The following is a 27,719-nucleotide window of genomic DNA, read 5'->3' on the forward strand; positions in this document are numbered from 1 at the left end:
GAGTCCACCTTGGCTCCATCCTGGGTGCAGCCCTGGCTGGGCTCTTGTGCTGCCCAAGGTGTGTCCTTTGAGGCTTTCTCATAAATCCCTGCTTTATTCCTTAACCCTGTGCAGCCTCTGCTCCAGGCAGCCTCTCCAGGCAGCAGCAGAACTGCCAGGAATGTGCTGCCACTGACAAAAACACTTCCAAGCACAGCCTCTCCCTTTGGTACCTGCAGGGCATGAACTGAGATGAGCTCAGTTCTCACCTCAGGGGCACCCGAGGCAGAGATCCACTGGGATTTCAGGGGACAGTGCCATACCTGCTCACGTCTGCCTCCGGGCCTTCATTCCTGTAGGACGCCTCCAGCTGTCTGAGCCGTGTCAGGAGCTCGTCCACCAAATTCTGCCTCCTGTCCCCCTCCAGCTGTGTGCTGATGGCTCTGGGTTAAGGACCAAGCTCAGAAAGCTTTCATTTCATTGTATAAAATAATACGTTTATACTGTTAAAAGAATACTGTCATACATTCTTAATATATGTAAAATATTACATATTTTAATATTTTTATATATTTAATACATGCTTATATATTTTATATATTCACCTATATTTTTGTATATTTAATATTTATAAATTTTATAAATTATTTAAATAAATTATATATATACTATTTAAATATTATATATTTAAATACTTACATATAATATATACACATATAAATATATTTGTATATATTTATATAATGTATAAATTAATATATATTTTTATAGATATAATAAATAATATCAAACACTACTGTTACACATTCTTAATATAAATCAGACTTCCTGATCATCAAAATTAACACTTTTAACTCAAAGAAAAGGCTCCAAGATCTAAGAGGATTGGTCACATTTTTCTGAATGAAACGTGCTGTTATTCTAGATGTGTTTCTGATCTTTACATATCTGAAACAAAAGGTTTCATACAGCGGCCACAGAATGATTTTTATGTCATCATCTCCAAGTAATTAGAGAACCAGGAGGACTCTTACTGCCAAATTTGCAGTAAGAATAGCATTTCCCCTCCAAAATCCAAGCACAGTCATGTTTTGTTCATTTGCTGCTCTCCAGCGCTGACAGTGGAACAGCACTGCACAGGTTAAGCTCAGGGAAGGATGAGATTTCTTAACAGAGCTCCAAATTACACCGTCACCACCAGGGCAGCCAAGCAGAACAGAGCCTTTAAAACCAGCAGGGTATTTCTCATCTCACTTCACTGGAGGCTCCTCACACAGACCAGGAGAGCAGCTCCCAGCCAAGTGGTCACAGAAAACCAAAATTTCCCTTTGAGCATGTGTCTCCACTTGCAGTTCATGAGCAGAGCACCCGAGAGGCACTGGTGAGCAGAGGAGCAACTCTCACAGTGCCTCTGGAGAGCCCTGGCTTCCACAGGGGAGCTGTTCCAAATTAACCTGGGTGACCTGAGGGCTTTAACTCTCCCAGGTACTGCGGAGTGGGTTCAGCACTGGCTGAACTGGTTTGTGTGTGTTTGCTGCCACAGCAGCAGCATCTGCCTGCCCAAGCACCCACTGGGCAGGGCAGCTCCAGCGCTGGCCTCCAGCACAGCACTCAGGCTCAGGGCTCGGGAGGGGTTTCTGCTGTGCTAGGCTGAAAGGAAACACTCAAACCTCAAGCCACACTGCTCCTGGGTACCTCCAGGGAGATGGACATCCCTGTGACTCCTTAACCCGACTCTTCCAGCATCTCCCAGCCTAGCCACGGGGTAACACTCCTAGCAGAAAATCTCTGATTTCCTCCCAAGGTGTATTTTGCAGCATTTTGATCAATCTGCAGCTGCAGGGCTGTTATTTCTTAAGTCAGTCAAAGCCAGGATACCTCAGCCTGAACAAAGCTTCCTCCTTCCTTTTAGCCAGGCCTGGCCAAGAGCAAATGCCAAGAGAAAATCCACCTGGCCAGTTTAGTGCTGGCCAAGTGACCTTGCTCATTCGGCAGCAGAGCCTGCCCAGCACAGGGCAGCTCCGAGGTGCCCCGGACACCTCGTTCACCTCCTCCCAGCCCCTCCTGGCAAGGATGGTGACACAGAGGTGACCAGAGCCAGGCTTCTCCCAGCACCCCAGAGGTGCCCAGCCCTTGCTGCACTGTCTGGTGACCAAGTGTCCTGCAGCGGGACTGAGGGGAGCACCCAGACGTGCGGCAGGGGCTGACAGCACGCTCTGCAGCGTGCCCCACAGCCCAGAGGGGCAGGGCTGCTGCTCACAGTGAGACGGAGTGAAAATTTCACAGGGTAGAAATCCATTTGGATTTGGGTGCAATGTGCCGCTTTGAGCTTGCTAGCATAAGTAAAATATGCTGTTTAGTCTGGTAACTTTTCAGCACTAGCAAAACTGCCCCAGCTGAGGAGAAAGAATGCGAATTTCCAAGCTAAAGAGATAAGAGATAAGAGATAAGTGATAAGAGACACTCCTTGGACCCTGAAATAGGGCAGAGTGACCCAAGAGCCCTCTCTGTACTTCTGACAAAAACTGGCTACAAGTGTAACTAGCTGTAACACGAACTCAGCAGAATGAATATGCATGTATGTAAATGAGTAAGGGCAAGAAAAAGGGATCAGGAGCTCTCAGGGGCACACAGGTCCTTTGAAGGGGAACGATCCCCACATGTGCCCAGCTGTAATAAACACACCGTCCCTGCAAATCTTTATAGGAGTTGTGGGTTCTGATTCTTCCTCTGCATTTCATTAGATACATCTGCCGTGTGGACACCGCCCGCAGCAGCTGCTCCCTCAGCTGCTCAATCTTCTCCCTGAGGCTCTGCAGCGAGGACCTGATGGCCACGTTGACCTGGGGGAACAGAGATTGTCACTGGCCTGCTCTGTCAGATTCGCATGACATTTCATATATATATATATATATTGCATATATATATCCAACTTCTGCTGCACAGGTGTGAAGGGCTCCACTGCAGCCCCAGAGAGCCTGCTCAGAGCCAGGAGGCACTGCTTACAAAACAATGCAATGGTTCCACAAACACAACTCTGAGGCATTAATGCTGATGAATATGGAAAGCTGTCTTTCAAGTCTTTATAAACACACTTCTTTATATGGGCAAAATATTTCAGCATGTTTTAATATTTTCCAGATAAATTTCCAGCTCTTTCCTCTGATTTTCAGTAAGAATACAGGCAACAGCTTCTTTTGCCACTGGGTTTCTTTCCCAGCTACCAGGATCAGAGAGAAGGTTGCTACAGGTTCACACATTCCCTGCTCCAGACTTGAAACTTCAGACCCCAAAGAAATCCAGATCGTTCCATTTCCCTTCTGAGCAGCACCCAGCACTCCCAGTCCTTTCTCACCCCTGACCTGCCCAAGCCCCAGATGTGTCTGTTCCCAGTAAAAATCTAATTCAGTCATTCTTCCCTGCTGCAAGCAAACCCCAGGCTTGCAGGAACCCTCCTGCTTTCTCCCCATCCTGTCCCAACTCAAACTCACATTACCCTCGGAGTCTTTCCTCCTCAGATGTTATTTCTTTTCATTCCAGTTATGCAGAAAAAACCACTCCGACTGCAATTAACAGTGCAAGTCGTCCTAATTAAGACTTGCTGTGTGCCTCTTGTTTTCAAGCTGTGGCTCACAACAGGCAGCAACCCCAGCTGCTCCGTGGGGAACTGGGAGCAGAGAGGAAAATCTGCTCTCGCTCCCTGCTCTCCTGGAGGCTCAGAGGCGGCAGCAGCAGCAGCAGCAGCAGCAGCAGCAGCAGCAGCAGCAGCCCTCTGCAGGGACAGCGCTGCCAGACCCTGCCTGTGTGCTCAGGGCTGCAGCAGGAGAGCCTCGGGAGACTGAGCCTCTCTGACCCGCTGGGCTTTGCCCTCAGACACCACCAGACACAGCAGAGAGCAGAGGCACCCAGGCTGGGGCAGGCAAATCCACCCCTGGACCAAAGCACCCAGCGGCAGCAGATCCAAACCGGCACGGGGGATCAGAGATTTTGGGAGTGCTGAAGCCTCTGCGTGGCCTCCAGCTCTGCAAGCAGGTAATTAAAGGTAATTAATTTTGTTTGTTCTCAGCTCCAGGTGGAGAATGCTGCATTTGACTGACCCAGAACAGCAACAGAGCACAAAGGTGACACGGCCAAAGAAGTCACCAAATGTAGCCACCTGGCCAGAAACGGCAGTGAGGGAACAGATTTTCCTTCCTGTACAGAAAACTAAGGTAGAAGAAAAAAAAAAAAAAAAAATTAAAAAAAAAAAAAAATAAAATAAGATAAAATAAAATAAAATAACCAATGGAAGTTTTATGAATAGCTTAATAGAGCAGAGTTCACAGATGATAAGAGCTGGATTAAAATCTTTCCTCACAGTTTATTTTTCCATTTTAGATTTTGTGCTCTATTTTTGGCTCAGCAACAAGCAAGAAGTTGGTCAGCTGTGCTAATTGCAAAATACTACAAAAATAAAACCCTGTTTACGTTCTCCCTAAAAGGCCAATACTGCACAAAGACATTTTCCTGCATTTCAGCACTCAGGAGGCACAGGACACGCGACTGCTCAGCCGTGGGTTTCTCAACAGGCGTTTCTGTTATGAAAACACCTCTCTCCTTGTTGGAACCTTGTTTGGAGTAGAATCAAACCCTGCCAAATATTCCTCTTTACCTGTTAATGGATTAAAGGAAGCTGGAAAACACAGGGCATGGGACAAATGATTTTATGGAGAAGTCAGTCACCCGAGCAATGTTTCCATAAACACAGCCCCAGAGAGTTCCAGCCCCAGAAGGGCTCCAAACAGCACCAACCCCACGTTTCACCGGGGTTTGGGCTCCTCACAGGTGGCGCTGGTGGCAGTAGAGAACTTTGCCCTCTATAAATACAGACAGATTGAGCAGCAAGCTTTTTACTGGTCTTCTGTTGCTGAGGTGTATCTGTGCAATTCTGATACTTCACCATCCTGAAACAGGAATTTAATCTGCATCTCCAAACACTCCAAAGCCAGAGAAAATACTGCTCCCTCCCAAATCCCACTTATTTGGGGTTTCTGAGACGCCCTGTCAACTCCTGCTGAAGTGAGGCAGCCATTCAGCAGCACTGATTATTGTGCACAGCCTACACACTTCCTCAGAATTTCTTCCAAGGAAACATTTCAAAAATGACACTTGATTTGAACACGTCTCAGCAAAGTGAGTGGCCCAGCAGATCCAGGGATCAGGCACTGCATTACAGCCCTGATACAGAGAGGGGGAGAAAAAGCACTGCATTTTTAATTCTGCCAATTATTATAAACGACCAACTCAAGGGCTTACAGCAATTTTCATCTGAACACAGCCAAGGGAGCAGGTAATGACTCAAAGCTGCTCCTGCAGGAAAGGACGAGGCTTGCAGCCCCAGGGAAAGCAGCCTCCTGAAAACCTTAACTTTATTTTATTTCTTACACAGGAAGTGTGAAAACGTGGAGGACACAACAATCCTGGGTAAGCTCCAACTGCTGCTTCTCATTCCTGCTTAACTCTGGGCTTGTATTCTGTTAGAAAAGCACCTAAAACAAGGCTGCAAGATTCCTATTCCCTCTGGTCTGCAGGCACTGCAAAAGGCAGGATCCAGCCCTGGGGGAGGAACACCTGCTCCCTTTTCATAGAGAGAGGGCACAGAGCATCTGCTGAGCATCCCTGAGCCTCTGGGACAGCTCCATCCCAGCATTCCAGCATCCCTGAGCCTCTGGACCAGCTCCATCCCAGCATCCCTGAGCCTCTGGACCAGCTCCATCCCAGCATCCCTGAGCCTCTGGACCAGCTCCATCCCAGCATCCCTGAGCCTCTGGACCAGCTCCATCCCAGCATTCCAGAGCCTCTGGACCAGCTCCATCCCAGCATCCCAGAGCCTCTGGACCAGCTCCATCCCGGCAGGGACAGCCCGCAGCGGGCAGCGGGCAGTGCCCAGCACGGCCACAGCTCCTCCCCGAACCAGCGCTGCTGCTCGCAGAGATTCACCGCTGCTAGACCTGAACTGTGCCACTGGGCAGCCGCTGTGCATTCCCAAACTCCCTTCTCGTTCCCCTTACCCACCCCTTACGGGACGGACACCGGCGCTGGAACACAGCCTTCCCCCTTCCCCTGCGGGTGCCGGCAGCGGCAGCGACACAGCCCCGGCCCCAAACCGCTCCTCCCTCCGCCCCCATCCCGGGAATTCCGCCTCGCATCCCGGCAATTCGGGCCTGCATCCCGGGAATTCTGCCCCGCATCCCGGGAATTCTGCCCCGCATCCCGGGAATTCGGCCCCATATCCCGGGAATTCCGCCCCGCATCCCGGGAATTCCGCCCCATATCCCGGGAATTCCGCCCCGCATCCCGGGAATTCCGCTCCATATCCCGGGAATTCCGCCCCGCATCCCAGGAATTCCGCCCCGCATCCCGGGAATTCCGCCCCGCATCCCGGGAATTCCGCCCCGCATCCCGGGCCCGTCGCAGCCGGCACACCACACGCAGCCCCAGCCCCGCCGATCCCGTCCCTGCCAGGGCACCTTGGCCGAGCTCTCCCCGCTCCGCTGGCAGCGGCTCCGCTCCTGGAGCTTCTCGGCGATGTCCTGGGCGAGCTGGCGAGCGGCGGCGAGCAGCGGCAGCCTGCGGGGACGGAGCGGCTGAGCCCGGGCCTGGGGCGGGACCTGGTGGGATCGGCGGGGACCCGCAGGGAGCGGATGGGACCCGCCGGTATAAGCCTCGGGACGGGAAGGCACAACAGCCCCAAAGCCTGGGATGGGCTTGGGAAAGGACCCCGGGAAGGGAGGCACGGCGCCCCAAACACACGCACACCGGGAATGGCTTTGGGAAAGGACCCCGGGAAGGGAGGCACGGCACCCCAAACACACGCACACCGGGATGGGCTTGGGAAAGGACCCCGGGAAGGGAGGCACAGCACCCCAAACACACACACACACCGGGATGGGCTGGGGAAAGGATCCCGGGAAGGGAGGCACGGCACCCCAAACACACACACACACACCGGGATGGGCTTGGGAAAGGACCCCGGGAATGGAGGCACAGCACCCCAAACACACACACACACACCGGGATGGGCTTGGGAAAGGATCCCGGGAAGGGAGGCACGGCACCCCAAACACACACACACACACCGGGATGGGCTTGGGAAAGGACCCCGGGAAGGGAGGCACGGCACCCCAAACACACGCACACCGGGATGGGCTTGGGAAAGGATCCCAGGAAGGGAGGCACGGCACCCCAAACACACGCACACCGGGAATGGCTTTGGGAAAGGACCCCGGGAAGGGAGGCACAGCACCCCAAACACACGCACACCGGGATGGGCTTGGGAAAGGACCCCGGGAAGGGAGGCACAGCACCCCAAACACACGCACACCGGGATGGGCTTGGGAAAGGATCCCGGGAAGGGAGGCACGACACCCCAAACACACACACACACCGGGAATGGCTTTGGGAAAGGACCCCGGGAAGGGAGGCACGGCACCCCAAACACACGCACACCGGGATGGGCTTGGGAAAGGACCCCGGGAAGGGAGGCACAGCACCCCAAACACACGCACACCGGGATGGGCTTGGGAAAGGATCCCGGGAAGGGAGGCACGGCACCCCAAACACACGCACACCGGGATGGGCTTGGGAAAGGATCCCAGGAAGGGAGGCACGGCACCCCAAACACACGCACACCGGGAATGGCTTTGGGAAAGGACCCCGGGAAGGGAGGCACAGCACCCCAAACACACGCACACCGGGATGGGCTTGGGAAAGGATCCCGGGAAGGGAGGCACGACACCCCAAACACACACACACACCGGGAATGGCTTTGGGAAAGGACCCCGGGAAGGGAGGCACGGCACCCCAAACACACACACACCGGGAATGGCTTTGGGAAAGGACCCCGGGAAGGGAGGCACAGCACCCCAAACACACACACACCGGGAATGGCTTTGGGAAAGGATCCCGGGAAGGGAGGCACAGCACCCCAAACACACGCACACCGGGAATGGCTTTGGGAAAGGATCCCGGGAAGGGAGGCACAGCACCCCAAACACACGCACACCGGGAATGGCTTTGGGAAAGGATCCCGGGAAGGGAGGCACGGCACCCCAAACACACACACACCGGGAATGGCTTTGGGAAAGGACCCCGGGAAGGGAGGCACAGCACCCCAAACACACACACACCGGGAATGGCTTTGGGAAAGGATCCCGGGAAGGGAGGCACAGCACCCCAAACACACGCACACCGGGAATGGCTTTGGGAAGGCACACCACCCCTCCGCCCCGCACCGCCCGGCCCCGCTCCCGCCCGTGCCGGGCCCCGGAGGCTCCGCACGCTCCGCGGCCCCGGCAGGGCCGCTCCCGGCCCGGTCCCGGCCCGCAGCCCCCGGCCCGGCCCGCCCGGCGCTCACCAGGGGTCCGGAGCCATCGCGGCCCCGGAACCTTCCCGGCGCTTCCGCCGGATCCGCCCGGACGCGCCGCGCGCAGGCGCCGGGAGCAGACGGAGGGGAAGGGGAAATGGGAGAAGGAACTGGGAGAGATGGGAGAGACTGGGGAGAGATGGAGAGACAGGGGAGAGACTGGGGAGAGACTGGGGAGAGATGGAGAGACAGGGGAGAGACTGGGGAGAGACTGGGGAGAGATGGAGAGACTGGGGAGAGACTGGGGAGAGACTGGGGAGAGATGGAGAGACTGGGGAGAGATGGAGAGACAGGGGAGAGACTGGGGAGAGATGGAGAGAGAGGGGAGAGACTGGGGAGAGATGGAGAGACTGGGGAGAGATGGAGAGACAGGGGAGAGACTGGGGAGAGATGGAGAGAGAGGGGAGAGACTGGGGAGAGATGGAGAGACAGGGGAGAGAGGGGAGAGAGAGGGGAGAGATGGAGAGACGGGAGAGATGGAGAGACAGGGGAGAGATGGAGAGAGAGATGGAGAGACAGGGGAGAGAGGGGAGAGATGGAGAGATGGAGCGAGGTACCGGGGTACGGGCCCGGGGGAGCGCACCGGCCCCAGGGGTGCGGCAGTGCGGGGAGCGGGGCCGATGGCGCGGCGGCTCTGCTGTGCGGTGCAGGGGCACAGGGCAGGGCCGGCCGTTCGGGACGGAGGGGCAGGTGTGCGGGCGCAGGGACAGATGCAGATGTTCGGGGTGTGCGGGCGCAGGGACAGATGCAGATGTTCGGGGTGTGCGGGCGCAGGGACAGATGCAGATGTTCGGGGTGTGCGGGCGCAGGGACAGATGCAGATGTTCGGGGTGTGCGGGCTCAGGGACAGATGCAGATGTTCGGGGTGTGCGGGCGCAGGGACAGATGCAGATGTTCGGGGTGTGCGGGCGCAGGGACAGATGCAGATGTTCGGGGTGTGCGGGCTCAGGGACAGATGCAGATGTTCGGGGTGTGCGGGCGCAGGGACAGATGCAGATGTTCGGGGTGTGCGGGCTCAGGGACAGATGCAGATGTTCGGGGTGTGTGGGCGCAGGGACAGATGCAGATGTTTGGGGTGTGCAGGCACAGGGACAGATGCAGATGTTTGGGGTGTGCAGGCACAGGGACAGATGCAGATGTTCGGGGTGTGTGGGCTCAGGGACAGATGCAGATATTTGGGGTGTGTGGGCTCAGGGACAGATGCAGATATTTGGGGTGTGTGGGCGCAGGGACAGATGCAGATGTTCGGGGTGTGCAGGCGCAGGGACAGATGCAGATGTTCGAGGTGTGCAGGCGCAGGGACAGATGCAGATGTTTGGGGTGTGCGGGCTCAGGGACAGATGCAGATGTTCGGCGTTTACAGGTGCAGAGGGGCAGAGGTCCCGTGCACAGAGGTTTGCAGTACAAGGTGCAGAGTGTTCAGGTTTGCAGTACAAGGTGCAGAGTGTTCAGGTTTGCAGTACAAGGTGCAGAGTGTTCAGGGTGTACAGGTGCAGACGTGCACAGCACAGAGCCGGAGCTGTCCCCACCCCTCCCTGCTGCCACATAAAGCCAGCACTGAGCGCTGGCACCGGGTCCCTTCTCCCAGTCCCCAGCGCTGGCCGCTGTCCCTGCCCATCTGCAGTGACAGCCGCTGCCCTCGCCCATGTCGCCGTGCCCCGGTCCCGGTGTCACTGGCGGTGCTGGCACTGTCGCTGTTTCGGCTGCGGTGGGCGCAGCCCCTCGGTCCGAGCCCTTCCCACCCTGATCCGCCGGGCTTTGGCCTCTCCCTATGTTTTTGGAGGCGATGGGTGACGCAAATCGGGCACAAAACTGAGGAGCAGCTTCGGGGCGCTGCCAGCGAGGCTCTGTCGCCCTCGTGATGCGGGGCCCGTGCTGATAACGGCAGCGATGACGGCAGCGACAAGGACAATCAAAACAATAGTGATAACGATACTGATAACGAGAACGAGCGCATCTCCTCAGCACGTTCCCGTTCCGGGGCTGATCCCCGCTCTGCTCCCCCGTTCCCAGGGCTGATCCCTGCTCCGCTCCCCCATTCCCGGGGCTGATCCCCGCTCTGCTCCCCCATTCCCAGAACTGATCCCCACTCTGCTCCCCCATTCCCTGAACTGATCCCCACTGTGCTCCCCTATTCCCGGGGCTGATCCCAGCTCTGCTCCCCCATTCCCAGAACTGATCCCCACTCTGCTCCCCCATTCCCGGGGTTGATCCCCGCTCTGCTCCCCCGTTCCGGGGCTGATCCCAGCTCTGCTCCCCCATTCCCGGGGCTGATCCCAGCTCTGCTCCCCCGTTCCTGGGGCTGATCCCCCGGGGTGGGCTCTGTCCCCTGGCCCGGCTCTCCGCACACCCAGAGATGCTCCCGCAGCCGCGGCCATCAAACATTCATGGCCTTCTGCTGCACTGCTCAGCCCGAGCCCCACGGCCTCTACATATTTCATATTTCGCAGGCAGGGAGGCAGACCAGGAACAACCTGCAGCTGCTCTTATCACACCAGAAACGATCCGATTTCAAAGGCAAATAAACATCCTTTTAAAGGTTGGGATGCCTATAAAAGCGCCCGCTGAGCGCAGTCTGAGCTGAGAGCTCTGCGGCAGCGCTGTGGGACCGGGGTGGTGTCCTGGGAGCCTCTCCCAGCTGCTGGAGGCCGCTTTTCCTCCGGCTCAGCTCTTCGTCCGTGAGCACAGCGCTCATTCTGCAGCTCCGCGGCGCGGTCTGAGGCTGAAATCGATCGGTGCCAACCATGGCCCGGGGGCACACCGGGCCCGCCGGAGCCCCACGGCCGGGCCCGCAGCAGCCGCAGCCTGAGCGGGAACACGAAGGTTATCCTCGGGAAAGTAAAGGATTCATTTGCTGCTCCTGTTGCTGTTTGATGCTATCTCGGCCCACGGGGTGTTTACAGCCCCCAGCCGGGCCCGGCGCGGAATTGGGGCAGGAAGGGGCGATGCGGGCGCGGAGCTGCTCCACCCCTCGCTGTGTTTACCCCAAATAAACCCCGCGGCCGCGGGCTGGCCCGCACCTTAAAAGCGCGGACAGGTGCGGGGCCGGAGGGACCCGCAGGGGTGGCCGAGCTGGCACATGCTGCAGGTGGGGCTCAGCCTGCCCCGCTGCCCCGGGGGCGCGGCCGCCGCCTTCCCCATGGCCGAGCCGGCCGCGGGCGAGGACACGGGCACCGGGCGAGGTGAGTGCGCGGGGCGGGAGCAGAGGGGCTGGGGCACAGCCCAATGCCCGCCCCGAGCCCCGCGGCTCGTCCCGGGGCGGGCAGAGCCGGAGCCTCCGTTCAGCACCCGGGCCGGGGCCGGCGGTGCTCGGGCTGATGCTCCTCGGTACCCGGGCAGGGCAGCGCCCTGAGAGGGGACGAGGTGAATTTGGGGTGCAGACAGCCCCTGATCCACCGCCGGTGTTGTCTCAGCCTGGTTTCTGTGGCCAGGAGCCCCCGTGACTGTGCTGGGGTCAGGCTGTGTCCGGGACAGGAGTCGGCCCGAGCGGCTCCGGATCCAACAGCTCCTGCCCTGAACCAGACTGAGCCCGACCCGCTGCTCCTGCTGGCCTTGGGCAAGCGCCGAACTGAGCTGCAGAGCCAGAGCCGGAGCGGGAGCCGGCCCGGCTGTGCCGATGTGCCACCACGTGTCCCCTTGGCTCAGTGCGAATCCATCCCTGACCCCCCAGCAACTGAGCACGGGCACGATACAACATCCGAGAGTTCAGGAGTGCGCTAATTGACGTTATCCTGGCCGTTAATGAGCGCCCAGCAGAGCTCACCCAGGCGGGGCCAGCTGCCGTGCCCGGCAGGGCTCGGCTCGAGCTCTCCCAGCCCCGGGGAAATGCCGCTCCCGTCTCTCTAGGCGGAGCTCGGGCTCTGCTCTTCCCAGCGCCGGGCTGGGGCTGCCCGAGCCCTGCCTCGGGGCTGGCAGCTTTTGGAGCGGTGAAAAGCCGCTCGCGGTGTGAGAAGCAACCCTGACACCCAGCTGGGACCCGGAGCTGATGGGAGCGGGAGAGGGCAAAGCCTGAAACGCTTCCCTTTGCAGGGGAGAACAAGGAAATGCAGGACGTGGCTGTGAGGCTCCAGAGCGCCCTGAGCCAGGGTGGGGCGGTGAAAGCTGTTCAATAAAAGCTCTTTGTCCTGCAGAGGTGCTCGGCTCATCCCCGGTCACCATCGTGGTCACGTCCGAGGCTGACACCTGGGACATCGACACCTCCTCGTGCCGGGGCTGCGGGCACTTCGTGGACTGGGACAAGATGCCGGAGCCGCAGGGCCCAGCGCAGATCCCGCGGGACGTGCTGGGCAGGCCCCCGAAGGAGCTGAAGAGGCTGGCGAGGGATGGCTGCTGGGCCCGGAGCCACGCGAGCCGCGCCTGGCTCTACCCCCGGCTCATCCAGCGGGTCTCCTGCCGCCTCGTCACCCCCGACGCGCTCGTGTACCGGGACGTGGCCGGCCGGCTCTTCGGCAAGCCCAGCGTCAGCTCCCACCCTCTGCCCGAGTTCCTGGAGGGCTGCCCCGTGCCCACCTACTGCCTCAGCCCGCACGGGGTCACGGCCCTGAAGAAGATCCTCATCTGCGTGGGCGCCCTGTTCCCCGACATCACGCACAGCCCCCTCCTGCCGGCCCTGGCAGCGCTGCTGCTGCACTACAGCGAGGACGAGGCCCAGTGCTTCGAGAGCCTCTCGCGCCTCATCGCCAGCAACGCTCCCCACGCCGCCTACATCGACCAGTCCTTCCTGGCCCACCAGGCCTCCTGCATGACCTTCGGGGACCTGGCCAGCAAGCACTGCCCGGCGGCTCACAAGCTCATAGCCGGCGCCGCCGACAACGTGCTCGAGGTCTACTCGGAGTGGCTCTCGTGGCTCTTCCCCGGGCTGCCCTTCGGCTACGCCGTGCGTGTGCTGGACGTGTTCCTGCTGGAGGGCCAGAAGGTGCTGTACCGCATCGCCCTGGCCCTGCTGAAGCAGTTCAGGCTCTCGGCGGCCCCGGCCGAGCTGCAGGGCTCCGACGTCAAGGTGGAGCTGCAGGCTTTCGTGAGGAACATCGCCGAGCACGTGACTGTGGACAAACTCCTGGAGAGAGCCTTTGGCATCCGGCTCTTCTCCCGCAAGGAGATCTGGCTGCTCCACATGGCCAACAGGAAGGCCTTGGTGGAGAGGGGCATCACCGTGGTGCAGAGAAGGTGAGGAGAGCTCTGTGCTCCCCAGCTCTGGGGCTGAGCTGCCAAAATATGAGTTCCTGTGGAGAACCCATGGGGGAGCTGCAGGAACCTCCTGCAGCTGTGGCTGTGCCCTCGCAGCCCCTGGGGGACCCTGTCAGGGGACACGGCACAGCAGAGCTGGGGACCCTGTCAGGGGACACGGCACAGCCAGAGTCAGGGACCCTGTCAGGGGACACGGCACAGCAGAGCTGGGGATGTTGGCAGAGAGCTCACGGTGCAAAGGGCAGGACAGAACCTGCTGCAGGGGCTGTGCCCCGAGAAGCAGAGGGGCCCCCAGCCCGGCCTGATGTCCCTCCCCTGGCAGGCCGTCCTTCCACCTGGCCGTGGACATGCAGAAGTTCAGCTCCAGCACTGTCACGGCGCAGGAGATGCGCCTCGTCTGGTCCTGGATCCCCGAGCGCTTCTCGCTCTTCCCCCCGCTGCTGCTCTTCTCCACCTCCGAGGACGGCTGCAGCCTGCAGAGGTGAAGCCTCACCTGCCCCCGGGGCCAGGTGGCTTGGGCGCGTGGGGGAAACCTGGGCAGGGCTTGCTGCTGGAGGAAGGAGCAGCACAAGTGACCTGGGCCACCTCTGGGGCTGCTGGGGACCCTCCTGGACTCGATTCGGGCTCCTGCGCGTGGCTTAGGGGAGAGGGCAGAGGCTGGCCCAGATGGCCACCAACACCTGGGCACAGCCCGGGGCGCAGGGAGCCCTGTGGGTGGGTGTGCCAGGCAGGGGTGTCCCCGTGTGCCACACCGTGCCAGGCACGCTGTGAGCGGCCAGGGACAGGCAGCACGCCCTGCCCAGGGCTCCAGCTCCCCCCGAGCCCACCCCTTGTCCATCTCTGCAGGTTCTACACGTGCTGTGAAGGCTACGAACCCACGGTGCTGCTCATCAAAACCACCGAGGGGGAGGTGAGCGTTTCCCAGGCAGGGCTGGGGAAGGGGACAGGCTGGGTGACCCCACGGGCACTTCTTGGAGCACCCACAGGCCGTGTGCTCCCTGTCCTGCCCCGCCCCGGGTCTGTCCCAGCTCCCAGGACAGAACAAACTGCACCTCTGGCCACCAGGACACACCTCAGCCAGGGCTGCTGGGAAACAGGAGGAGAGGGTGAGGGGGAGAGAGGCCACGAGCGAGACTGATCCATCCCCTGGGCTCCCTGTGCTCTCTCCCAAGGTGTGTGGGGCGTTTCTCTCCTCCGACTGGGCCGAGAGGAAGAAGAGCGGAGCCACATCGGGCTTTTTTGGGACGGGAGAGTGCTTTGTGTTCACTGTAAGTCACGGCTTGTGTCTGGGTCTGTCCCTTCGTTGCTGTCCTGCCAGGACACCCTGTCCCCTCCCTGCCCCAGGTCCAGACCTGGAGCAGCCCTTGGCCCCAGCCCCCCGGGCAGCAGCAGCAGCACCTTCCCAGCGCTGGCGCGGTGCCCCGGCGGTCACCAGGTGTGTCCCGCTGCCCAGGTGCGCCCCGAGGCAGAGAGGTACGAGTGGGTGCTCATCAAGAAGCCGGAGCTGGCCAAGGCCGTGCCGCGCTCCCGGCAGCGCTCGCCTTCGCCCGCTCCCGAATCCCTGCTCGGCTCCTCCCGGGACAGCCGCAGCTCCAGCCCCAACCACCTGGCCGTGCCCTCGCCGCAGAGGAGAGGCCGCCTGTCCCCGTTCCTGGCCATCAGGCACTTCCTCCTGCCCTCCAAAACTGCCTCCATGTTCATGTCCGGCTCCCGGGACGGGATCGTTATCGGTAAGAGGGGTCGGTATCGGCAAGGGGGGATGGATATCGGTAAAAGGGATCGATATCAGTTAAAGGGGTCTATATTGATAAGGGGGTATCGATATCGGTGAGGGGGGGTCGCTATCAGTAAAAGAGATCGTTATCGGTAAGGGGGATTGATATCGATAAGGAGGGATCGCTATCAGCAAGGGGGATCCCTATCGGTAAGGGGGATCGATATCCGTAAAAGGGATCCCTGTCGGTAAGGGAGGGATCCCTGTCGGTAAGGGGGGGATCCCTGTCGGTAAGGGGGGGGATCCCTGTCGGTAAGGGGGGATCCCTGTCGGCTCCCCGCAGCTCCGGCTGGGGATATCGGGTTAAAGCCCGGGCAGGCCAGGGCAGCTCCCCTTCCCCCAGCCCGGGAGCTCCTCCCGAGAGCCCCAAGGGGAGCCCCAGAGCCCAAACCCCGGCGGGGTTCGCTCCCCGGGGCTGGAGCGCCCCTTCCCAGCCTCGCCTCGCTCCGTGCGGGGGGACCGGAGCCGAGGGTGGCATCGGCCCGGGGAGGGCCGGGCACGGGCACCGGAGCGGCCCCGGGGGTCAGGCTGGGGCCGGGCGGGCTCTCGGTGCCCCCGGGGCCGGGGGTTCGGCACAGGAGCCGCAGTGGGTCGGGAGCCCCCCGGAGCAGCCCGAGCCCCTTCCAGCGCCGGGAGCGGGGCCGGGACGGGACAGGGACAGAGAGCGAGGGGCGGGCGCGGCCCCGCCGGGCCCGGGGCAGCCGGGCCGAGCCTGCGCTCGCTCTTGCAGGTGGAGGGGGAGGCCAAGCGCTGTCCCTGGACGCCAGCCTGCTCCGGGGACACACGGAGCACTGCGAGACCTTCGACAACCCCCCGCTCTGCCAGGAGAACTTCCAGGTGCAGCTCTTGGAAGTGTGGGGCTTCCAAAACGCGTAGTTCCCGTGGGGACACCCCCGTGTGCCCCCCGCAGCCACGGGCACGGGGACCCCTCCCCGCGCTGGCCACCCCCGGCCGGGCTGTGGCCACTTGTGTGACGGCCCTGCTCCCCATGGTCCCCTCCGCGGCCAGACCGGATCGGATCAGAGCCGAGCAGATCAGATGGCAAAGCCCCGCCTGTAGTTTGTGGGTGCAGCGACAGCTCCAGGGGACCCCATGTTTGGGGCTGAGCCCTTTGCTCTGTCCCCAGCCCAGGGCTGCATGGGGCTGCAGGGCTGGACACGGAGGAGATTCCTCAATGGGACCACCAGGATGGGCTATTTTAATGTGGAATGGGGAGGTTTGGTGTCGCTGGGCTGGGATCACCAGGATGGGCTATTTTAAGATGGAATGAGAACATTTAGTGTTGCTGGGCTGGGATCACCAGGATGGACCATTTTAACGTGGAATGAGAACATTTGGTGTCGCTCTGTCAGACACGGGAGGGTCGGAGGCCACAGGGAACCCTCTGGCTGCAGCAGGAGAACCTCTCCCGCTCCAAACACACTTTCCTAGGTGGGGTCACGTCCCACCCATCCCAGTCCTGCAGCCACTCGGGGCGGAGCTGTGGCTGCCCTGGAGCTGTGTCAGCACTGGCAGAAGGGCACAGCAGGAGCAGCGATGGCAGAGCTCCCACGGGGCCAGGCACAGGCACACCAGGAATGGCTCAGGGCCTCACAGGGTATCCAGGCACACCAGGAATGGCTCAGGGCCTCCACAGGGTATCCAGACACACCAGGAATGGCTCAGAGCCTCCACAGGGTATCCAGGCACACCAGGAATGGCTCAGAGCCTCCACAGGGTATCCAGGCACACCAGGAATGGCTCAGGGCCTCACAGGGTACCCAGGAACACCAGGAATGGGGTGTCTGGGCCAGAGCCACCAGGAGGGGAATCAGCAGGAATGAGAAATGCCCAGGGGAAGGGAATTCCAGCAGTGGGAAGCTCGACCACTGACTCATTGACCACCCACTCAAACGGAGCCGGCCTGGCTCCAAAGGAGGGGAGAGCTGCTCCTGTGACTGATCAGGATACACCCAGCAAACAGGGCTGGGATGCCAGTTAATAAAAAGTAAACGTTAGTAAAGCGATGTGATCGGCGATTAGTGGAGGCTGGTGTCCTTGTTTGTTAAAATGTGTAAATAGTGCCAAGTTATGATGAGCAGGGAGCCTTTTGTAGGAACCCCCAGTTCCTGCTTAAAGAAATACCGACTGGAATCGCTGGGCTCGGGGAGGGAGCTGGCACTGCACACCGGGAACCAGCCGGGGCCGGGCCAGCCCTGCCCGTGTCCCAGCGGCAGCCGAGTGGCAGCAGGACACGGCCCTGGGGACAGGAGCTCCCCGACCCACCTGCTCCGGGCACTTGAGGCTGGAAATGCGTGAAGAGCTCGGCTTTTAATGTGGCAGCTCTGCTTCCCACCCAAACAAGCCTCACCCACGTCCTGCAGGGCGTAGGGGAGGGGGAAAGCCTCCAGCTCCTCACCTGGCATCCCGAGCCATGAGGAGGTGATGGCATCCCCAGGCACGGGGAGAAACAGCAGCGGGTTTGCCCGGACAGAGGGGATGGGCACTGCCCTGGGGGGGCTGTGCCATCCACAGCGGGTGCACTGCGTGGAGCCGAGGGCACTCAGACCCTTCCCAAGGCCTCCCATCCTGATCCTCGTGGGAATTCCCTGCCGGCCACCAGTTCCCGCTCGGGTTTCCGTACAGCTGCTGCTCTCACACAGCCCAGCTTGGGCTTTCCCGGGGTGGAAACCCCTGGCAGCAGCTCGGGTGGAAAAGCCTGTGCAGAGCTGGCGGGATGGGCAGGCTCAGAGCCAGGAGCACCACCCGCAGCGGTGGGAGCCCTGGGCTGGGCGCTGCTCCCTCCCACTGCCCGTGCAGCAGAGCTGCTCCCAGGGCTCCTGCTGGCCGAGGCACCAGAGCCCAGGGCACATCCAGAGCCAGAGTCCAGCCTGAACATCGGGACGGCTCCTGGCGGGGCAGGAGCAGAGCTTGGGGCTCACACCATGGCTCAGCTGTGCCCACTGGTCCCCTCGGTGGGAGGAAGGCTCTCCTGAGGAGCGAGAGGAACTGCAAGGAGCTTGGCAGAGCCCTATTCCCAGGCTGAGGGGGAAGGATGGGCACCCCCTGCCCAAAACCCCCAAACCCTCTGAATGTCTCAAGCAGCCTTGCAAAGCTGCAAAGGGAAGAAAGGAAAAGACTCAGGGAGCTGTCACTTGTTAGAAACTCTGCTCCCTTCTTTCCTTAGCTGCCAGAACTCTTGCAGTAAATCAGAGGATTGTCCCAGCACGGCACTCCGGCTGCCAGGCCGAAGCGCTCCGCTTGTGCTTTTGTCTCGGTTCCTGCTCTCCTCTGTGCTCCCCGTGGCCTTTGCCGGGAAGCCCAGCCCGGTTTTGTCAGGAGTGTGGCAGCAGTGCTCTCCCAGAGCCCGTTCTGCACAGCACCCGTTCCTGGCCGGGATGGATTGCAGGCTGAGGCTGGGAAATGCAGGTGGGTGCCGAGTGCTCTGCCTCTGACGTGGCTTTTCCAGGAACAGCGGCGGAATTGTCCCGTTTTGGCTGCAATTCCCGGGTTTTCCCCCTCTTGTGGTTTTGAGGCGTTTGGGAATCCTCCAGGCCTGCTGTGGTTGTGCCAGCCCCGGGGCAGGGTGAGGGGCTCTGCTCCCAGTGCCAGGAGTGCTGCTCCCAGGATGGGCGGCAGGCAGGGAGGGCTGCAGGTCACCGAGGCTGCCCCACAGCTTGGTAGGAAAAGGAACGGTTTGGGGCAGAATTCCTGCCCCCTCCGTGCAGCATCCAAGCAGAGTTTGCAGCTCCGCAGCTGCAGACTCTCCACAGCTGTCCTGGAGCCGCTCAGCAGGAAGGACACCCAGGGACAGAGCAGTCTCTGCTTCTGCATCCCTGTCCAGCGTCCTGCGTGCCCTGCACGGACAAGGAGCTCCCCTGAGCTCAGTCACAGCTTGAACCTGTCCCCGAGCACCCGCCGTGCCTCCCCCGGGACTGCTGGAGGGGATCCGCCCTGCTCCGAACCCTGGGTCTGGAGAGAGCAGGCAAACAGGAGCGGAGGTGGCACCGGTGCCAGTGCAGCTGTCCCCGTGCCCGGGCAGCCTGGCCTGGCTGCTCCGACAGAGAGCATCCCTGCTCCATGCAGAGCCAGTCGGGAAGGAATTCGCCCGCACGCTCCATCGGGGAGAAGGGAGCGAAGTTCATGGGGAGCAGCGCAGGTAGAAATCCTCACTGAGGGTGGCACCCTTCCCCAGGGCCTGCCCCGGCTCTGCGAGCATGAGACATCCCAGGAAACATTTGCTGCGGGCTCAGTGCAGCAGGAGAAGCGCTCAGGTGAGCCCAGGTGAGGCCGTGGTCATGCCCGGGCACCCCCGAGGTTGGGGAGGGAAACCAGAGAGTCAGGACAGGGCTCACTCGGCAGGAAAACTCGCAGCTAACCCCCCTCAGCTCAGCTCGGGCGCTGCCGTGGAGCCCCAAACGCTGCGCAGGGAGGAGAGGGAGGTTGGCTCCAGCCGTCCCTCTTCTTCTAAATGAACGCTCCGATGTAATAATTCACGAAATGTATTAAACGATCAAAGTATCAATTTAAAAGAAGAAAGCCACAAGCGATTCGACTCTGAGCCAGGCGATCAGTGTTGGGGAGGCCTAGGACTTGGCCTCTGTCACACCAAAGTCCCCGTGGGTCTCCGAGGCTCAGTTCTAAGGGGTCCATTTTTATACACTCTCTCGGGCTTTGCAAGGGGGTCTTCTTTAGCATATTATCGTGCTTTTCCCAGAACCGGTGGAAAATCGCTGGAATCCTGTCAGGGGAAAGTCTCCGGATAAGCTTCTGATGATGCCTATCAAAAATGTCTCCAGCTGGGGTCTTGTCAGACAAGAAATCCCTTGGAATATACATTTATTTCTGGAGTGTCTTTTTGGATTTCTATCACTTAGCTTGCTTGTTGCCCGACACTGGTTTCAGTACACAAGAAGCTGTGGTTTTTAATTTCATTTAGCACAAATTATTTTATAACATATTTTACATATTACACTCTGGAGTGCAGCAGCTTTGGAAAGCAAAAGCTGCCTGTGAGGGCTGCACCAGCTGCACTCTGCCCCAGCAGAAAAGGGGGTGAACCTGCCTTTATCTGCTTCCCAAATGCAGGCTCCAGCCAGAGGATGGACTCGGCAAGACTCGGCTCCAGGGGTCCAGAGGAGGAAAAGCCAGAGACTCAACAAGGGAGGACAGTCAACAGAGCCACATCCTCCATCCTGCTCACACGTGGGATCTTCCTGCCCACCTGCAGAGCCCACGTCCTGCTCAGGGCTGCTCACGCTCTCCCGGAGGGCTGGCATCGCCCACGGGGCAGCCTCCCTGCACTGCCCTTGGAGCTGGGCTCGGCTCCCTGGAGCTGCCTCCCAGCTGGCCACAGCCGGGGCTGCCCGGGCACTGCCCGGGCACGTCCCGCTGCCCGAGCTGGGATCTGTGTGATCCCCGAGACGGGGCCGAGTGCAGGGACTGCTTCCAGCTGGGAAAAGGCTCTCAGCGGATCCAGGGAGACAGGAAACATCTGCATTGTCCCAGCTGGCGGGTGCTCTTCAAACACAGGATGTGTCCATTAAACAGCCCATTTCCCCCAGGCGGGCTGTGCTCAGGAGGGACACGAGCAGCCCCACCAGCTCTGCTCCACCCGCTCCTCCCCATCCCCAACAGCTCTGCTCCAGCTCCTCTCCATCCCACCAGCTCTGCTCCACCAGCTCCTCCCCATCCCCACCAGCTCTGCTCCACCCGCTCCTCCCCATCCCACCAGCTCTGCTCCACCCGCTCCTCCCCATCCCCACCCGCTCCTCCCCATCCCACCAGCTCTGCTCCATCAGCTCCTCCCCATCCCCACCAGCTCTGCTCCATCAGCTCCTCCCCATCCCCACCAGCTCTGCTCCAGCTCCTCCCCATCCCCACCAGCTCTGCTCCACCAGCTCCTCCCCATCCCACCAGCTCTGCTCCAGCTCCTCCCCATCCCACCAGCTCTGCTCCACCCGCTCCTCCCCATCCCCACCAGCTCTGCTCCACCAGCTCCTCCCCATCCCCACCAGCTCTGCTCCAGCTCCTCCCCATCCCACCAGCTCTGCTCCACCAGCTCCTCCCCATCCCCACCAGCTCTGCTCCAGCTCCTCCCCATCCCCACCAGCTCTGCTCCAGCTCCTCCCCATCCCACCAGCTCTGCTCCAGCTCCTCCCCATCCCCACCAGCTCTGCTCCACCCGCTCCTCCCCATCCCACCAGCTCTGCTCCAGCTCCTCCCCAGCCCCACGAGCTCCTTTCCAGCTCTGGGCAAGTTTGGGCTCTGCTGATTCCTTCCATGGAGGATGTGGGTGATGATGCACAGAGGTCCCCGCTGCTTCTGCGTGGGCAGAGACCCCATGGCTGGTGTCCCACAGCACTGAGACCCCTGCCCAGGCTGCTTTGGGCCACAGTGAGACAGCAAAGGCTGGCACAGCCCTCTGGACCTGAAATGATGCACCACAAAAAGCTTTGCACTTGTTTTGTCCTTGGACTTTAGTCTGCTAGGAGCCGACAATGATTGCACACCAGGCACCATCCCAGTGGCAGCAAATGTCCCTTTTGCCCCCATGGGCAGTCCCTCTGTCCTTAAAGCCATCTGGGAGTCCATAAGACAGGGAGGTTTGCTTGTGGAAACCCCATGGCAAGGGGGGAATGGGATCGGGGACGTGAACAGCAAAGCTTGACTGAACTCATCACGTTTCAGGCTCTGCGTTTCCAGTATCCCTGCAATGGTTCAAAGAGCTTTTGAAGGGATTGCTCATCTGCTAAAGCAAAGCTGATGTCTGCATCAAGCACAGGCCAAGCTGGCCTGCTGCTCACCTTGCCGTGCTGGGACCAGTGCTTGCTTCCCCCCGGCTTCCCCATCACAGCTCAGGGCACTCCCTCTCAGCCAGCCCTGAGAATGCCCCAGGTTTGAGCCCCCCATCCTGGATGCTCTATCCATAGAGGAGGGAGGGAGGGAGGGAGGGATGTGTGGCACATGCAGTTCACCCTCTCCAGAGCTAAATGGAGGCCTGCCTCTCAGTGCTAAACTAAATTAACCTTGAAAAATTCATTTCACAAATGACTGCAGCAATTAGCTGCTCTTAATGAGCTGCTTCACTCAGGCTGATGTCTGGAGGTCCTGGAGGAAATCAGTATCTGCTGCTCATGCCCCTGACAGCTGATGGCTGATAGGAACTGGCAGCCCCTTCCCACCTGCTTCCCAGGGAGGAATTCCCACATTTGTGCCTCCAGTTTTCTGCACACAGGTTTCTAAGCCCACTGAAGGCTCCTGAGGCCAAAGCTCTGCTGCTGCACCACTGATTGTCGGGGACAAGGAATGACAGTGATTTTCTATCAGGTGATGGTGGGGGGACAAAGCATGGCAGCATTTTTGGGTGAAACCCACAGGGAAAGAGCAAAGGAAGCATGCTGGAGCTGCAGCCAGGTGCAGGGATGTGCAGAAGCTCCCTGGGCTCTGCGGCAGAGGGGTAGCACTCAAACCCTGCCCCAGCCCTGCAGGACACACAGCCCCAGTGCCAGTGACACAAACTGTGTGCCACACACAGCCCAGTGCCACAAACTGTGTGCCACACACAGCCCCAGTGACACAAACTGTGTGCCACACACAGCCCCAGGGACACAAACTGTGTGCCACACACAGCCCCAGGGACACAAACTGTGTGCCACACACAGCCCCAGGGACACAAACTGTGTGCCACACAGCCCCAGTGCCAGTGACACAAACTGTGTGCCACACACAGCCCAGTGACACAAACTGTGTGCCACACACAGCCCCAGTGACACAAACTGTGTGCCACACACAGCCCCAGGGACACAAACTGTGTGCCACACACAGCCCCAGTGACACAAACTGTGCCACACACAGCCCCAGGGACACAAACTGTGTGCCACACACAGCCCCAGGGACACAAACTGTGTGCCACACACAGCCCAGTGACACAAACTGTGTGCCACACACAGCCCAGTGACACAAACTGTGTGCCACACACAGCCCCAGTGCCAGTGACACAAACTGTGTGCCACACACAGCCCCAGTGACACAAACTGTGTGCCACACACAGCCCCAGGGACACAAACTGTGTGCCACACACAGCCCCAGTGACACAAACTGTGCCACACACAGCCCAGCGACACAAACTGTGTGCCACACACAGCCCCAGTGCCAGTGACACAAACTGTGTGCCACACACAGCCCAGTGACACAAACTGTGTGCCACACACAGCCCCAGTGACACAAACTGTGTGCCACACACAGCCCCAGTGACACAAACTGTGTGCCACACACAGCCCCAGGGACACAAACTGTGTGCCACACACAGCCCCAGTGCCAGTGACACAAACTGTGTGCCACACACAGCCCCAGTGACACAAACTGTGCCCACACTGGATCATCTGCCCTGGACACCCCTCACTGTCCTGGGGCTGTGCCCTGCAGCCTTTTCCTGGAGCTGTGGGGGACACGGGGCACCGCTGGCTCCCCAGGGAGCCCTGCAGACACATCCCCCTTGTGTCCACCCTGCTGGCTCTGCCAGGGCCATGAGGAGCACCCGATCCCCCTGGGGACCTGCAGTGCTTTGGGACTGCAGGGGATGCCAGGCTGTCCCAGCTGAGGGCTGCAAGTGACGTTCCTCCTTCCTGGGAGCACCCAGCCACAACATTCCGTGTTTCCAGGGAATTCCCGAGCCCACACAGCCCCGGTCCTCTCTGTGGTTCACCTAAATCCCCTTGCAGGCTGCAGGGCAGCTTCAGAGGATGCTAGAGCTGATATTTGGCTCATCTCGCCCTGCTCAGGGCTGCAACATTTCCTACCAACTTCTGCTGAGACATTAAAATGTCAAAAAAGGTTTATTCCTGCAAGAAAATCCCTGTCGCACCCCGGCCGCAGGACATCCCCCGGGGGGAGCTGTGCTCTCCCACTGCTCCGAGTCAGATCCTTTCCCCAGAGCCGGCTCAGCCCCTGCCCTGTCCTGCGTGCTGCACTGACACTGCCCAGGTGCCAGCCCTGGCCTGTGGCTGCAAGATTTGCTGTCTCAAAGCCCTGCTCGAGCCCAAAGCCGCATTTCGCTGTTTGTAGGTTGGACCAAAGCGATTTCTAGACATGCCTCTGATTCTCTCCCCGGGTCTCCCTTCTTGCTGTGGCCTCAAGCAAACACTATTAAATCTAATGTGGATTTTTTCAAGTGTAACCTCCTCTTGTGAATGACCTGGACTCAGCACAAAGGCTCCCAATGTTCTGTTTTAAAAGCTATAACCCCATAAACATCTGTAACAAAACCTCTAAACAGCTTAATATTTACTCATTAACCACTGGAAGAACACCAATGTTTTATTTTCTTTCCTTTCCCCAGTGCAGTCTGCTCAGCTCTGAGAGCTCCCTGCCCTGGGCTCACAGCTGGGATGGTCCCTGTGGAACACTGGGCACCCAGCAATTCCTGCCAGGCATTCCCTGGGCACTGCCACCGCACGTGGCTGTGGGATTTAGGCAAATCTGTTCCCACTGCATCATCCCTGGCAGTGTCCACCCACAGGCGCCACTGCAGGGGCAGCAGAGGAGAAAACACCAAGTGTCAGTGGAGCTCCTTTCCAAAATCCCCACGGAGCTGTCACCCATAGACTTGAAAGCAGAGCGATCCAAACCAGACCCCTCCAGCACAGGGTAAACCTGGGTGGAACTGAGCCTTGGAATCTGCTGCAGTGTCCAGTTTTGGTGCCAGAATTGTCAGGGAAACAAGGAAAGCTGTGGCAGGATGTTGTAGGTTTTTGCTGAGCTGCACAAAAAAAAAAAAAAAAAAAAAAAAAAAAGTGTGCAACAATTTGAAATGTCCCAAGGCAGAATCCAATCCGGCTGTTTTCCCAAAGCTTTGTCATTTCCTGGGCAGTATCATTAAAGAGGGATTGAAGTGTTCAAGCCCACTCCAAACGGGGTAGATTTTGCAATCCACCCCAGAGCTCTTTCTAAGGATTGCTCATGCTTGGCAGGCAGGCTGCTCTGGAAAAGCACATATCCTTCCAGGTCTGGCATTTTCTGCTCAGATCTGCTTTTCAGGAGCTGCTTGTCCACGGCACCACTTCCCAGCACATTCCATCCATGGATGGATGAGATGGGATGGCTCTGCCAGGACACAGGAACAGGCCAAGAGCTCTGGGGTCCAGAGTGCAGGTAAATCCTCCTGCTCATTCCAGCCCCCCACACCGTGTGTGTGTGTGCGTGCCCCAGCCTTGGTCCTGCAGAGCTCCCAGCACATTCTTCAGGATTTAATCATCCTGGGCGTGAGGGGACATTCCCAGGGCAGCGAGGGAGCTGGGAAGAGAGGAGAGGGACAAATTGTTTTGGGTGCCTGCTTGGCCCCGGCTGGGTTATTTATAAGGGCTGAGGTCAGGACCAAACACCCTCATTTCTGCTGCGTGAGCAATCGGCTCCAGGGCTCTGAGATCAACCTCCAAATCCAGCCTGGTCATGCAGCCTGGTCCCCGGGGCACGGAGCCACCCCCAGCCCGGGGTCTGCTCCTCCTGCTGCTGCAGGAAGGGACGCAGCGCTGGCTCAGGGCAGCTCCGCACCCGAGCACAGTCCTGCCCAGAGCCAGGGCAATCCCACTGCCGAGAGCCACGGCAATCCCACTGCCCAGAGCCACGGCAATCCCACTGCCCAGAGCCACGGCAATCCCACTGCCCAGAGCCAGGGCAATCCCACTGCCCAGAGCCAGGGCAATCCCACTGCCCAGAGCCACGGCAATCCCACTGCCCAGAGCCACGGCAATCCCACTGCCCAGAGCCACGGCAATCCCACTGCCCAGAGCCAGGGCAATCCCACTGCCCAGAGCCAGGGCAATCCCACTGCCCAGAGCCAGGGCAATCCCACTGCCCAGAGCCAGGGCAATCCCACTGCCCAGAGCCAGGGCAATCCCACTGCCCAGAGCCAGGGCAATCCCACTGCCCAGAGCCAGGGCAATCCCACTGCCCAGAGCCAGGGCAATCCCACTGCCCAGGTGCCTTCACCACGGCTCCCTGCTGGGGAGGGCCCAGGAGATCCCCATCCCCTCTGTCCAGCTGCACCCTGGCTGTCTGTCCGTCTCCTCGCTGGGGGAAGGGGCTCTCTGCCCTCCTCCCGGTGGGGAGGCTTCGGGGCTGGGGCTGCCCTCGTTCATCTGCCAGCACCACCAGAGCTCCAGGCCGATCCCTCAGTCCAAGGACACAGAACTCTGTGAATCCAAGCGCACAGGACTCCCCCTTCCCACCCTCCAGCCGTTTGCTGTGCCCAGGAGAAGGCAGCCGAGGGTGAGATGAAGCAGAACCAAAGGCTGAATTCACGCTGCTGACACTTATCAAGGGCTTGCACAGCCGGGCCAGCAAACATCACCAGGGATCTGTGGGAAAAGTGGGATCCTCACGGCAATTCACACTCCAACTGCTGCCTTATCTCCTGCAAGCCTTATCTCATGAGAGCTGGAGCTATTTTCCTTTCAACCCAGTAAAAATGTGTCAGTTTTATATTTATATATTAGGCCACGATCCCATGGGAAATTAATTTGCCCAACAGCAGAAATGCTGTCATCACAGGCATCAGTCAGTCTGGGAACGGGGATCTCCAGCCCAGGCCCTGAAACCAGGGAAATGGCTTAAAATAATAACCACGGGAGGATGTGGGAGATGGAGCAAATTACAGCAGCTCCTTCCTGACTGCAAATGCACTTGAGGCATTCTGTGGTGGATACACAAATGCAGAGCCGGGGGCTCGGTGTGACCCCCATCCCTGGGGGCTCCCCAGGGGGGCAGGGTCTCACCCACACAAGCCAGAGGATGGGGAGGGATGGTCCCCACCCTGCCCCCGAATCTCCTGGATGTCCCCGCAGACCCCGGGCAGGGGCTGGGGGTCCTGGGCATCGCCACGTCCCCACCAGCTGTGCCACGGCAGCTCTGGGTGCCCGCAGTGCCCCAGGGAGCCTCATGCCAGCCCCCAGCGGGGCTCCCACCACAGCCCAGCCGGGTCTGGGAGCCAGAGGCATCACCTGGCCCCGCTGGGACGGGTGGCGGAGGGGACAGAGACCCCCGTCCCTCTGGGGGCAGCTCCCCGTGGCACTGCCAGTGCTCTTCTCTGCTTCCCAGCTTTGCAGATAAATGGCACTTCTCCCTTCAAATCCACGGCCTCCCCTGAAGCCTCAAAACGTTCATTTAAGCCTCCAAATGTTCCTGGGAGCGCTTGTCCTCCCCTCCCTGCTCTGGCCATGCGGAGCACACGGGCTGGGCTCGGGCTCTGTTATCTCCACTTGATAACACACCCGAGCCCTCCAGGTCGCATGAATAAATCCTGGTTTCTCACGGAGACACTCCCACCTTTGAAAGCACTCAGGCTGGGCTGGCAGAACCCTGATTTACAGCCAAAAGCACCAAAGCCACGCCAGCCTC

At 59.7% G+C, this 27,719-nt stretch overlaps 2 protein-coding genes across 3 annotated transcripts in view; one reads left to right on the forward strand and one right to left on the reverse strand.

Moving 5' to 3' along the window:
* The window catches only part of STX8 (syntaxin 8), an 88,184-nt gene extending 79,749 nt beyond the window's left edge, over positions 1-8,435 (reverse strand). The window contains exons 1-4 of the mRNA XM_068209287.1: positions 8,375-8,435; positions 6,489-6,588; positions 2,728-2,822; positions 303-413 (exon numbers count right to left, since the gene is read on the reverse strand). Coding sequence (XP_068065388.1) covers positions 303-413; positions 2,728-2,822; positions 6,489-6,588; positions 8,375-8,391 — 323 coding nt within the window. The 5' untranslated portion in view covers positions 8,392-8,435. The remainder of the gene's footprint in view (positions 1-302; positions 414-2,727; positions 2,823-6,488; positions 6,589-8,374) is intronic.
* A 3,027-nt stretch (positions 8,436-11,462) lies between these two features.
* LOC137485053 (TBC1 domain family member 24-like) lies at positions 11,463-16,309 on the forward strand. Of its 2 annotated transcripts, XM_068209278.1 has the most exons (7): positions 11,463-11,565; positions 12,514-13,549; positions 13,893-14,051; positions 14,417-14,480; positions 14,743-14,838; positions 15,024-15,300; positions 16,075-16,301. In XM_068209278.1, exons 1-7 carry the CDS (start codon positions 11,463-11,465, stop codon positions 16,218-16,220), a joined length of 1,881 nt encoding a protein of 626 aa, XP_068065379.1. In that variant the 3' UTR covers positions 16,221-16,301. The 2 variants fall into 2 exon arrangements, with proteins under 2 accessions (XP_068065379.1, XP_068065380.1); XM_068209279.1 differs by lacking the exon at positions 13,893-14,051 and having other exon boundaries at positions 16,075-16,309.
* Positions 16,310-27,719: the final 11,410 nt, after the last annotated feature.

The sequence above is a fragment of the Anomalospiza imberbis genome, chromosome 19 (assembly GCF_031753505.1).
Source record: "Anomalospiza imberbis isolate Cuckoo-Finch-1a 21T00152 chromosome 19, ASM3175350v1, whole genome shotgun sequence".
Classification (NCBI taxonomy): domain Eukaryota; kingdom Metazoa; phylum Chordata; class Aves; order Passeriformes; family Viduidae; genus Anomalospiza; species Anomalospiza imberbis.

What these genes read in the sequence shown, in the direction of transcription:
- LOC137485053 (XM_068209278.1), top strand. Translation starts at nt 11,463, where the DNA reads ATGCTGCAGGTGGGGCTCAGCCTGCCCCGCTGCCCCGGGGGCGCGGCC. An exon ending in GAGAGTGCTTTGTGTTCACT is followed by an intron (nt 14,839 to 15,023) that starts GTAAGTCACGGC and finishes CCCGCTGCCCAG; the next exon opens with GTGCGCCCCGAGGCAGAGAG. An exon ending in CCGGGACGGGATCGTTATCG is followed by an intron (nt 15,301 to 16,074) that starts GTAAGAGGGGTC and finishes TCGCTCTTGCAG; the next exon opens with GTGGAGGGGGAGGCCAAGCG.